At 51.2% G+C, this 12,779-nt stretch overlaps 1 protein-coding gene across 1 annotated transcript in view; it reads right to left on the bottom strand.

Annotated features, from left to right (window-relative positions):
• Positions 1-4,962, bottom strand: part of ELOVL6 (ELOVL fatty acid elongase 6) — a gene marked incomplete at its 5' end in the record, with an annotated part of 76,398 nt that extends 71,436 nt beyond the window's left edge. Inside the window, one exon of the mRNA XM_082482521.1 lies at positions 4,874-4,962. Coding sequence (XP_082338647.1) covers positions 4,874-4,962 — 89 coding nt within the window. The remainder of the gene's footprint in view (positions 1-4,873) is intronic.
• Positions 4,963-12,779: the final 7,817 nt, after the last annotated feature.

The raw sequence follows: 12,779 nt of genomic DNA, 5'->3' as shown, positions 1-12,779 counted from the left end.
ACCAGGATGTTTTTTCAAATATACGAACATTTATACTCATCTGAGGTTTACAAAATTAATTTCAGAGTCCCATTTGAGTTGCCAGCGCCCCTTAAAGCCAAAAAATGCCCAGCTGCCCTTTACACAGTGCTTCTCTCTTTACTGAAAGCTCATTAAGGAAAACGGCCGCTGTCTGCAGCGGAGCCCCGCAGCATCTTTGGGGAATAACCGGCTCCCCTTTCATCCCGCTCATCCTCCTCCGCTCCGACTCGGCTCCCGCTATTACCTGCCGGCTGCCAAGGGTTAAACCTTGGCTTTCGGGGAGAAAAACAGGAGAGGCGATAGCCAGGAGAGGTAAAAGAGAGGGAAGGAGGGGAGCCTGCCAGGGCAGCAGCCGGCAGCAGGCTGGCGGGGGCAGGGGCAGGGATGGCCGGAGCTCTGCAGCAGCCAGCGGAGCAGCAGAGGAAAAGTTTCTGTGATTTTAGGCAAGCCCTCGCGTGACGTCATCTCGCCCAGATTATCTCGGCGCAGTCAGCACAGGCCTCCTGCCTCCCCATTGGCGAGCCCCTCGTCAGCAGACATCTGAAGATAATTATTATTGGCCAGACAATTATAACAGGAACAACTGTCACTTCGTGCTGATGCCCGAACCTGGTGCTCTGCAGCACGATGGAGAAGGACCCCGGCGGTCACCGCTCCGTCCACGCGTTTCTGTCACTTCTGCTTTCCTAAGCACCGGCCGGTTTTTGCTACCTCACTGGCTGCAGCCGGGAGTCGGGATCTCAGCGCCGCAACCCTTTTGCTGTATGTCTGACTGAACTGCGAATTCTCTGCAAAAATAGTAATGTATTTATTGGCAAGAAACATAGGACTAGAGCTGCATTAATTCTCATGCGGCAGTTTAAAGAAAAAAAAAAATCCTCAGCAGATTATTTACTTCATCCCTCTTCCCTCTTTGAATAAGTTTGGGAGGAGGTGCTGGGAGAGTTTCATCTGAGAGATGATTTTAAGCAATTATTTTAATAAACATTTGACTTAATCCCGATCTTACTCAAATCAAACCTCACGCAGTCCAAGCACGATAAGATCAAAGCGATATTGCATCTTATATCAAAAGCTACCTACCTGATGGCACTATACATAAACGTCTATCAAGAGCTTTCCCACAGCATAAAGCATAAAGAGTTTCATGAGAGCAAATGGACCCATTGGTTCTTTAACCTTCCCCAAAACCTGCCATCGCTTTTTTGGGGAAGGCAACTAACTGGCGGCTCTCGCCCCCAGAGACCAGCAGGCTGCAGGTGTGCCTTTGCAGCCCACAACCTCGCTCTGCCCTCCCTGCAGGAGAACCGGGCAGCCCGGGGGCTTGTACCATAAGGGTGCGCATACACATAAAGCCAAGCATTCGGGGAGGCACGAAACCCATCAGCTTGGAACAGACTCTTCATTTCTCCTCTGTGTCAAAACAGTAGCCTCTTTACAGCGCTGCTAATCTAGGCTCTAAAGCGGTCCCAGCGCAATGCCCATTGCAGGATGGGGGCCTCCCTGAAGTGAAGCAGGAACATCTGGAATGAAGCAAGAAGGACCTCGTGTGCTGCCATCAGACCAATTCGCCATCAGACGGGTTCCGTTCATGCCAGCCTCAGAGGGGTGATTTCCAGGGGCGGACGGCAGTAAGGAAACGAGCCCTAGGATGGGGGTGTACTGAAGAAAAGCCCGGGTGCCAGCGATCAGGGACTGCAGAGAACACACACTTGCCCCAGGGAGCGATGAAGCTTGGGAACGATGAAGCTCGGAGCAGGCTCGGGGGACAGAGGCAAAGGAGGGGCGAGCCCTGGCTGAGCAGAACCAGCCACTTCATTCCTTGCACCGTGATCCATCCAGACCAACCATACCAGTACCTAGGGGTATGCCACTACCCCTAGGCTTCACATTCAAGCTTTTCCAGCTTTAGGCTTACACAGCTGTAATTAAAAGGGCTTGTCAGTGCCTTAACCAGCTCGGAACCCAGAGGGTATGTAAAGGGATTCATGTCCTGCCTCAAACTGGGCTACGTCTTTATATGCGACCTACTCAGACTCCAAAGACGCTTCTCAAAATCCCAAAGACAGGGTCAACTCCTTGGAGCCGCTTCATGCCCCCTAACACCCTACAGCCTTTTTCTTTTTTTTTTTGGCCTTGTAAGGTATGAAGAAATATTTCTAAGGTGGAAGTAAAATAATAAATGCCACACCTACAGAATTTGTTTACCTCCATGTTAGGCATTGTAATAGTATTGCATCCTAATTTAAATGGCGATTGCAGTATAAAATCCTGCCATGGTCTTTCCTGAAGCAAGTCCACTTAGTCCATCTTCCTGCCCAAAGAACGAACAACCGTGTTTATCCCTACAAACTACTATTTAACCACCTCACCTTAGGAGGCTCTTACATTAATAATGTGTACATTAAGGCTACGCCTACAAAGTTGAGAAGCCACGTACTGCCATTGATGTCTGCGTAAGCAAACCTATCACGTAATCCTGATATGAAGTTTAGAAGCCTTCTTGTATGGCCCTTAGCTGCTATATTTTACCAGTTAAGCTCCCCTGCAAAATTCAAGTGCTGGAACAGAACCTGTTTGACGGAGTGAATTTCCAGAAGATAAAAACACACAATTTAACCTGAAACTCGGAATAGTCTTCAGCAGCATTTTCAGGAAAAGCCTGCCATGACAGAGATCTCAGCCCCGTTTTGTTTCCAGAAATGTTCCCGGCCCCCAAGCAGATTGCTCTCCTCCTTTACTTTCATGTGAATCAAAAGTATTAATTCATCAGTTCCCTTAGAGAAGGCGAAACTAGACCCAAAAGTGCGTGCGCACGGATCATCGTGTCTCTTTAGCTGTACAGCAGCAGCGTCAAACTCATGGTCTCCTCCTTTGAACCTGGGAAGCAGGAGCCTGGTGTTACAGAAGTCCTAGCTGGTGACCTCTGCAGCACATGAGACCGGCGGGGAGATTTTAGTAACACTGCTTAGCGTTTATATAGTACCTGATGTCTTAGAGGCACTCAGAAAACATTACCTAAGTCGTCAAAGCGCCTCACGAGGGCATTTCAGCGTTATTACCCCCCACCCCATCGGTCCTTCCTCGCTGGGGAAACTGAGGCCTAGGAGAAGTTATGTAATGTTCCCAAGGTCACGTCACAAAGCGCAGGAGAGCCAAGAAGACGCAGGAGTCCTGGTTCCTAGTCATGTTCTTTAATCTAAACTGCACCTCTCCTGGGTTATTTGGCTATTATATACATTCAGCTATCACCCTCTCCATCCTCTTTTACCAGTTTGTCCTACTCCGATGCCAATTTTCTTCTGGAACACGGACAAAATGAAAAGTATCCAACACTCCCAGCTCAAGAATATCTATGTGGTCTCCTTTCTCCTGAAACATGAGTGACACTAGGCACCCCACAAGAGCTAATGAGCTCACCTGCAGAAGAACGGAGAGAGCCATTCACACACTTAAATGGTCATTTCAATCATACTGCCCTTAAAAGTCCCCAGACAAGTCAATGGAGGATTCTAGCAAGTCCCTGGCCGAGATCCACCTAGCATCTGGGACCATTCTGCCTTGCAAATGCAGGCACCAAAGCCTGGACCTATCTGTCAGTCCTATCCTGTCATCGTCACTCGAGGGTGGCCTGGGGAAAGGACCCCACTCAGGAGACAGGAGGATGAGGGAGCCTGAGAGGGCAGGCGGCACTGCCGAGGGAGGGCACGCAGGCAACGGGAAAGTCAGGGGCAAGCTGGGGAGACAGACCATGGGAGCAGCAGCATGGGCAAGACTGGGCACTGGGCGAGGGCGGCCGGGGACGGTGCAGCAGAGGCGGGGGTGAGCACGGGCAAGGGGCGAGCACAAGGCCCGTGCAGGTAGATGAAGCCAGGCCGAGCACCCGGAGGCAGGCGTGGGCGGGCGGGCAGACGTGATGGAGAGGGGGATCCCGGCCCTGAGGGCAGCCCGGGGGACCCACGGGAGGGGGCAGGGGCAGCTGGGGCGCTCCCTCCCCCTCGCCTCCACGCTGCCGCGGATCGTGCCCGGGACCGGGGGATGCCCTCGGGGCAGTGCGGGGCAGCGAGCGGGCTGCCGGCACAGCGCTCCCCTCCGGCGGGCCCGGCTACGTGTGCCCGTGTCCCTGTGCGTGTCCGTGAGGCTCCGTCTCGCCGCGGCGCGGGAAGACCCGCCGGTTCCCTGCGCAGCCTCCCCCCCCCGCCCCCCCCCCCCCCCCCGCCGCCCCGGTACGGCGGGTCCCGCCGCGCCGTTCGGCTCGGCTCGGCTCGGCTCGCCCCGGCCGCACGCACACGCCGGGAAAGTTAATAGCCGCATGGCTGCAAATGAAGTTTTATTAGGAGCTGGGGGAAGGGGGGGAGGGGTGGAGGAGGAGAAGGGGCTCCGCGGGGAGCGCAGGCACACGCGCAACTTGTTTTACCGGGCGTGCTACGCGGGGAGCGGGAGGGACGGGCGGGGATGGAGGCAGGGGATGGAGGCAGGGGATGGAGGCAGGGGATGGAGGCCGAGGGCAGAGCCGGGGCACGTGTGCGGCTCTGCGCCGCCGGGCCAGCCGGAGGGACGGGGCACGCCGGGAGGAGGGGGCGACGGCGGAGCTCAGGGCCCGCACCGCACCGCACCGCACCGCGCCGGCGGCGGGATGCCCCGGCCTTGCGTAAGCCGGCGGCGGCGGGGCCGGCCCGGACGCGCAGGTAACGCCGGCGGCAGCTCCCCTGTGCCCGCGCACGGGCGGCGCAGATCACCGCACCGCACCGCGCAGCGCAGCGCAGCGCCGCGCAGCGCGCACCCGGATGGGCTGAGCGCCTCCCCGCCGATGCGGGGCGGGCGGGCGGCGGGGCCCGGGGGCGGCACTCACCAGTTCTCCTGCATCCACTGGATGGCCGCATGCTCGTTGAACTGCTTCTCGAATTCGTATTCCTGCAAAGTCAACACTGACATGTTCATTGGCCCGGTGGCTGCGGAGCCGCTCCCCGCGCCGAAATGCTGCCTGCCGCCGCCGCCGCCGCCGCCGCCTCGGGAGCCGGGCCCCTGCGCGCCCGCCGCCGGAGAGCCCCCGCCTTTGGCCTGGCCCGCCCCGCCTCAGCGGTACCCCGGGTTTAGCATAGCTCCGCTCCCCTCCGCGCCTCTCCTCCCGGGCCCGCCGGTCTCCTCCTCTTCTGCGGCCGCCGCGCAGCGCCCGGGGGCGGCGCGGTCTTAGTGCCCGCCCGCCGCCGCCGCCGCCGCCGCCGCCGCCGCCGCCGCCCGGGACACCCGCCCCCCCGCCGCCGCCCCTCGCAACACCTCCCTCCCGCCGCGCCCCGGCGGGCGGCGCCGATCCGCACCGGAGCTGCGTTTCGGCCTGGCACCCAGGACCCCCCTCCGTCCCCCCCGTCCCCCATCCCTCGTCCCCTCTCCAGGTCGTCAAAAATAACTACAAAAATAGGAAGCCCCCACCCCTGTGTTGCATCGCCCACCCCCCCCCAGCGCCCTGCGCGCCCTTCCCGGCCACCCGGCAAAGAAAGAAGCACAAGCTGAGGTTTAGCCAGAAAAGCAAACGCATACACTACCCCCCCCTAAAAAAAAAAAAACCAAAAAAAAAAAAAAACCACAAAACCCTACAAACACACACCCACCCACACCGGTCCTTTTTTGCATTTAAATTCAATACGCGCCTGCTGCGACTGCCCCGGTGTGCTGCAAGGGCGCGGGGCGGCAGCGGGGTGTCCCCATGCGGGGGGCACTCGCCCCGCAGGCAGGCAGCCCCGGGTCCCCCGCTGGGCACAGACACCCTTTTGGATGTTACCGTCTGGATGGGGCCGGTGGAGCACGGGGAGGGGGGGGGGGGCAGAGACCCCGGGGGTGACTTATCTCCTCCCGCCGCTGGGGCGCACGGGGTTTACGTGTCCTTAATTTTGCCTTCCCGTCTCATCTGCCACATGCCGTTGTCTCCAGCTGAGTTTCTCCGACTCCGGCAGCACCCTGGACGTGCTTGACAGTACGAGCTGGGCTAAAACAGCCCTCCCAGCCCCCACTGAGCTCGCAGGCTGAAGGCAGGAGGAGAAGAGCTTTCGTGTCAAGAAAGCCAGCCCTGAGCGAGCAGATCCGGCACAGCTCGGCATGCTCCTCGCTCTCGTGGGCTTCAGTTCTCATTGACATGGAAGTGTTTAATATCATTAAACCCAAGTACCGAGGAAAAAAAAAAAAAAAGAAAGAGAGACCTCAAGTAGTGGGACATCACCAGCTAACCAGGCGGATGTTCCTGCTTGCATTTTGGCTATCGTGCCTTTCAGAGTCACGTTTTCCAGCTTTTCTCTTCCTTTTTCCTGACAGACAATCAGAACTTTTCTTTTTTTTTTTTTTTTTTCCTAATGAGGGCTGAGTTTCTCGCATTGTCATCTGACCGGGGGTTTCAAGCAAAACGTCAAACATCACGCGGCTCACACTGAAACTGCAAGGCAGTGCTAAATTATTATTTATTACTATTGTACCAAGAGGCCCTCAGCAAATCAAGGTCCCATAGTCCTTTTCTCTGTATAGACAAGACGAAGGGCAATAGAAATGGTCCTAGCCTTGCTTTCCAGGTGGAGAAGCTGCAGGGGTTTTCAAAATTGCTTTGCATCAGTTCTCCATGGCCACAGAACTGGCTGGGGCAGTGGTGTTTGGGCAAAGCTGACTTCGTTTGCACTCTTGCTCCGAAAGATCTGCCCCTAAAGGTGCGTGTTAGTCCTCCAAATCTCCATCCGCAGGCAGTTTCAGCAGCCAGAGAGCTGAGGGCAGATGGAGTAAGATGGATGGGGAAATCTCCAGCCCAGCCACGGATGACATTGTGCGGCTGGATGAAGGACGGGATGAAGGGCTCCTCGCAGCTGCAGGTGCTTGGGCTCTGAGCCACAGGACTGCTCCTTGCCATCATGCTGGAGGACAAATGCTGTCCCACAGCAGATATCGGCCTACGTCCTCTGCTCCTCTGCCAGACGCGCTTCCTGTAGGACTATACATGGATGTGCCACCTCCAGCTAAAATATCTCCTCGTGGTGCCTTCACCATAGCATGTGTTAGCATTTTCTCCATTAAAGGCTTCAGGTGATATTGCTCATCCATCTGAACAATATCTTTAACACGGAGATGTGGAGAAATTAATGTGTGATGCAACAAATGCTGGTGTATGTCAATGCTCTTTGGTTGTAAATGAGTAGGAAATAAGGAAATCTGAGCCCCAGTTTTGAGAACATATTTGTGTGTCTGGTACATTTACTCCCATGACTGGTAAAATATTTTTCCTGTCTTAAAAGTGGAGTTGTTACAGAGAGACAGTTACCACAAATTTTAAATTTTTTGGGGAAAAAAAATATCAATATCCCTTTTTCTTCAACTCCAAACTCTTTCAGATTAGAAACTAGGCTGGCTGAACGGCTAATCCCATCTGATTATTTCATGATTATCTGGTGGGTTGAAATTTATGGTCTGGGAGTTTCTTCCCCCCAAAAAACAGTTGCTCAGAACAGAATTGCCCCAAATGTAAAGTTTCCAGAGCAGAGTGTGTGGATGGACTTTAGAAATCCTGAAGTAGCAGAGTAGACAGAAGGTCTGAGACCTGCTCCTTCACGCTGGTGGATTCCTAAAGTCAGTGCCAGAGCTGGCAAGGTGCACAGGATGAAGCTGAAGGTTATAAAATGCCGTGGCAAGGGCTCCTCTAGGCTTAGGGTGGCCACGGGGCTTCGGATGAGGTTGGCTATTGCCCCTGGGGTTTCCGTCTGGAGACACCTACCCCAGGAGCTCAGCTGCCATCCAGACTTGCAAAGCATCCGTGTGGCGTTTGGCTCTCGTTCAGGAGTGCTGACCGTGCAAGGCATCACAGCAAAGTTAAGGCCCAGCAACACTTGAAAATCAGCTGTAACAGTTTCAGGAAATACAGTAACAGCCTCGAAACGCTCAACCCTACTGGGATTCGTGTGAGTCTCAAAAGCTCACCAGAGGCTTCTCCAGGTTTTCTATAGCTCACAGGACTTCTACGTAGGTTAAACAGTCCACAATCAATTCTTCTTCCCTTCCTGTCCCAGTCCCATGGGGACTACCTGAAAATTCTGCCTAGCACGTGACTATCTGCCAGTTAATACCGAAGCTTGGGGTCACTTACAAAATCTGCGTGGACAGTGGAAGGACACGTAAAATCTTCTTGGCCTTGAGGAGTTTGTAAGCCCTGCTTCTAATTGCTTATATCAGTTGCAGTCAAGAACAGCAAACAAAAACATATAGTCCATTTCAAGGGGAAATAGCTTTTATGTAACCATTTTTGAAGTAATTTAATTCTCACATAAAAGCAGGAACTGGAAGTGAAAGTTGTAAATACCTTTCAGGAGAAAGGATGTGGGGAGAAGGGTGTGGTTTCAAGAGGCGGGGAATACAACCTCAGTCCCTCCGCACGCATTCACGCGCGTACCTTCATGTATTTCTTTCTACGGGGTGCCCATCTTGTTCAGTAAGTGGATAGTTATTGAGCATTACTTTTTATTCCCCTTATTTAGTGTGTCTCCTAAGGCTGTACGGAAGGCGTAGCAGCTAAACCCTGCATTTTTTACCAGATAGACATTAATGCCATTTCCACTTTACCCAAGACCCTTTGGTTGAATAATGCAAGCAGGTTCATTCAGGATTTACAAAGAACTGTCTAATCAGGTTGGGCACCTTACCATTATCATTCCTGTTACTAAGCAAATACTTTTTCCTCCCCGTCACAGTGTTAATTTATTGCAAAAACCATTAGGCTTCTATTGCTGTAAGGAGTAATTTTGAATAGTTTGTCGTACTGATGTATAGCTAAGTCTCTACTAAACTCTTAGCAGCTGCTGGGAAATGAGATGCTGTATTGCTGACAAGTCAACATAAGGTATAGTAAGTGGCAATGAGAGTTGACATTGTGATTTAAACATAACATCAATTACTAAAACAAATGAAAACTTGAAGGAGGCCTGTGTGCTTGAAAGCTTTTTTCCCAGCTGTATCAATTAATGCATTAAGGGATTTAATCTCTTATCTGCCATTTTGCCATACTTGAAAGCAAAGTGACATACAAACTAATGGAAGCCGTGGAAAACTGGGGTCTCCTATATACCCCATAATCTAGAAACATTTAGGTGGTGCCCTTGGACAAAATAATGGGAGTTGGTATCAAGAATGAATAAGGGACCTCCCTAGGACTACTAGTCGGTCCTAATTGGTCCTAACAAAAAGGAAGGTTTCATCAAGTGCCAGGGAATAAACAAAAACTGGCCAAGGGATGTTGATGGTCAGCCCAAGTCTACCTGACGAGTCAGGACTGCAAATCTGGTTAGTCTGTGCTGCAGCATTATGCCTGGACTCAACCACAGGCAGCCGGGAAGCTGCTGGGACGGATGCCGTGGTAAGCCTAAGCAAACCCCATGAAGAAATCGTTGTACTCAGGAAGTGTCAGCTCATAATAAATCAATAGTAATCACTAATCAGAATTAAAATGTTATGAGGGAATTTAAAACAGAATTATTGTGTAATCTTTCAGGTCTATAAAATAACCTGTGTCTCACCATCCTCCCGTTCCGTTGTGCTGCGGTACCCAAGGACTTCAGCTTGACCACCCACTTAAAAATCACCTGTGTGCTCCGAAACCACCTAGATCTAAGCTCTCCTGCAATATCTTTACTGCAGCCCATGCCAGTTAGAACAGCATCGGCGATGGGCAGGAGCAAGCTGCAGAGCGCACCGCAGGGGCCGGGCAGGAACTCCAGGGGGCAGCCCCTGTGGGTAGCTGGGACGGAAATCTGCCCCTCCTCATTGTCGGGGCTATGGCTTAGACTGGCTCGATAAAAGCTCACTGCGGTTGTTAAGTGGGACAATTATATCTTTGTCTTCGCACGGTTCACCTCCTCAGCCCCTCTCAGTATGTTCTTCACAGCCATAAGAAAAAGGAGCGTTTTTCAATTCATGCTGAAGCTCTGGGCCATGGTTTGCGGCAAGAAGTGGAAATGCTCTGCGGTTTCGAAGCACATGAAGTCTTGTGCATAAAATGCAATCCAACAGCAAGACCTCCTTCATTATAACCACTTCCATATAAATCACAAAATTTGAATTTTCCGTCTTTGTGTACACTAGTAGCAGTTCTAAGCATATCCCAGATGGTATTCATTCATAGGCAAAAGACACAAGTTTTTTTCTGTGTTATCTGCCAGTACATCTGCAGATCTGTGGAGTGCTTCATCTCTACAAGCTGGGGACAGCACACCAACAGCACACTTCCTTCCCTACAACCTTGGGTTGGACAGTATCAGTAAATCTGAGAGAAAATACATTGACTTTCATTACTGAGAGGTCAACAAATATAATCTGTTTTTTAAGGGAAGGGGGAGAGACAGAGAAGCAAAGGGCAGAAAGTTCCAACACGGGCACATCAGTTTGGAGCTGGGTGCCTACACTGAACCACCCAAGTCTGCACACTGAGGTTATGCTAAAAGTCTACGGTAGAGGTTGGAATAGGGACCTACTTCTATGGGGTTTGATGTCAATCCATATATCTGTTCGACATTCCTACCTATTACTTTTGAATTGAATTAGGTTAAAAATGGAAAAGATGGTTGAAATACCGGGGTCTGTGCAATCACGTTCTAAAGTCTAATTTAATTTTATGTTGCAGCACAAAAGAGCCACAGAAGCAGAACGCATTGCTTCAAGTGATTAGTGCTGATATTACAGGTGGCTGTTTATGGGTGGGTATGTGTATATTTTGGATGATGAGCGGAGAGATGCAAAGATAAGTGTGTGTGCTTCATCCTTAGCTTTCCGCCCTTTTTTTGTACTTTGAATTACTTGAAAGCCTGTTTCTGCATATTTCATGATCTTGGAAAGCAAGCAAAAAGCCGACAGGCATTTCAATGCAGTGGCCACAGAGCAAAACACTGGGCACCCTGAAAATCTTGTAGTCGGGTTTTTCTCTTCATGGTTTCAGCCTCTAGCGTGAAGCTTGCCTGCCAACTGCAATTAGGAAAGTGTCATCAAGCAGGCCTTGACTTTTCACCTGCTTCTGCTCTGCGCAGGTTTAGTTGCTTCCAGAGCCAGCACAACTGATATTGCTACCTCTCGGGAACAAATCAGTTCACTCCCTTCCTTAAAAAAAACCTGCTAATGCAACGGAGGTATTGCCAAATGCCTGATAGGCTCCATCCCAACTGCCACAGCTTGCAGGACACACAGATCAGGATTCTGCTGGAGGGTTTTGTGCTGTATCTTGCAGTGACCCTGGAAAGTCCTGTTGCCCTCAGCAGGGACGAGATGCGGTGGCACGCTTGCTGTCTGAGGCAATGGAGTCAGCGGTGGGATTTGGAAATAGTGCTCAGCCCACTCGCTGCCCAGTTGAAGATGAAAGCCATCACTTGGGCTCCTTCAGCAGGAAGGCAATAACAGGATTAATTCCAGTTAATTATTGCTTAACTATTACGGTTAAGATTACTATTACTTACCACTGTTATTAAATCAAATCTGAATGTGCTACACAAATTCCATGCAGAGACTATTAAAATGAAGGACAGGACTCAGTCATAAGTTATGCTGTACAATCTCCCTGCTGCTGACGAGACCATACAGGTATGCACAAAGGCTCACTGATTAGAAAGCGGAAAAAGGTCTCGCGCTTCCATGTAACAATGTGCCATTTAACCGTACAAATATTGATTGTATTCTATTTTAGGGATTTACAAAAAAAACCCAAAACGATGCCTAGACTCATTCTTCCAAACTGAAAATGGGAAGTGATTGCTGAGCTTTTCTCTTGTTCTTTCACTTCATCAGTTGGACTAATCCTGCAGTCAGTGATGAAGGGGGTACAAAAGCGGAGTAAATCTTTAGAGTCACCTCCTCTAAAATCTTTAGCTTTACACAGCAAAGTCACTTGCTCTGTGCCATCTGGAATCTGTGCAAAAATAGTCTATAAAAGAACTTTACTTTGCAATTTAGGGCTGCGTGCACTTCAGAGTACAAGGAAGAAAAGTCGTACAGAAAAGTAGTTGCACAGTTGCACAGAGAATCTGTTTTTAAAGGGCTGCCTTTAATTTTTAAACACATCTTTGAACATCTTCTGGACCACACAGGTATTTTTTGGCTGCAGAAGTGCTTTTTGTTGGAAAAAAAAAAGTGCTCTATGTGCTCTATGTTAGTATTAGATGGATTACGTGAAGAAATAAGAACAAATTAAGGTGATACTAAAACTGCCAGGATTTTTGTAGGAAGTCAGTAGGGTCAAGGGGAAGCTTTTGTACTCAGCTGTGTATTCAATCCGCTGTTACTATTTCAGGGGTACGGAGAAGTCTGTGGGGAGGCTCTGCCACTGCTACTCAAGCCTGGGAGTACCCCATCTCCCAGGCAGTTTTAGCAGTGTAGCTGGGGCTCTATTGTGTCATTGCTGAGGACCCTAACGTTAGTCACTTCAGTCTCAACTCATTTTCAGAGAGACGGGTGTCTGGTACTGCCATTTGAAATGTCCACCAGTATTCTTCCTGGGCTCCAGCAGCTGCTCCCCTAACTCCCGTGTCCTATCTGCTGGCCCCAGGGATGTTTGGGACACCCTAGCCCACCTGCCTGTGGAGGCAGACACCTGCAGTTGGGTACGTGGCCATGCCTGTGTGCCACAAGCTGTTTGCATTCCAACAGAGGAGCCACAGGAATGACTCTTCTGGAGGTTGCTGGTCATTTGGAAGATGAACGCTGTTTGGGGAGTGTTCCAAAATAACAGGTCATCCTGCTCCCTGTGCTCCAACCGA

The sequence above is a fragment of the Vanellus vanellus genome, assembly GCF_965231255.1.
Source record: "Vanellus vanellus genome assembly, chromosome: 4".
Lineage (NCBI taxonomy): Eukaryota > Metazoa > Chordata > Aves > Charadriiformes > Charadriidae > Vanellus > Vanellus vanellus.
This window is presented reverse-complemented; position numbering and strand designations above follow the sequence as displayed.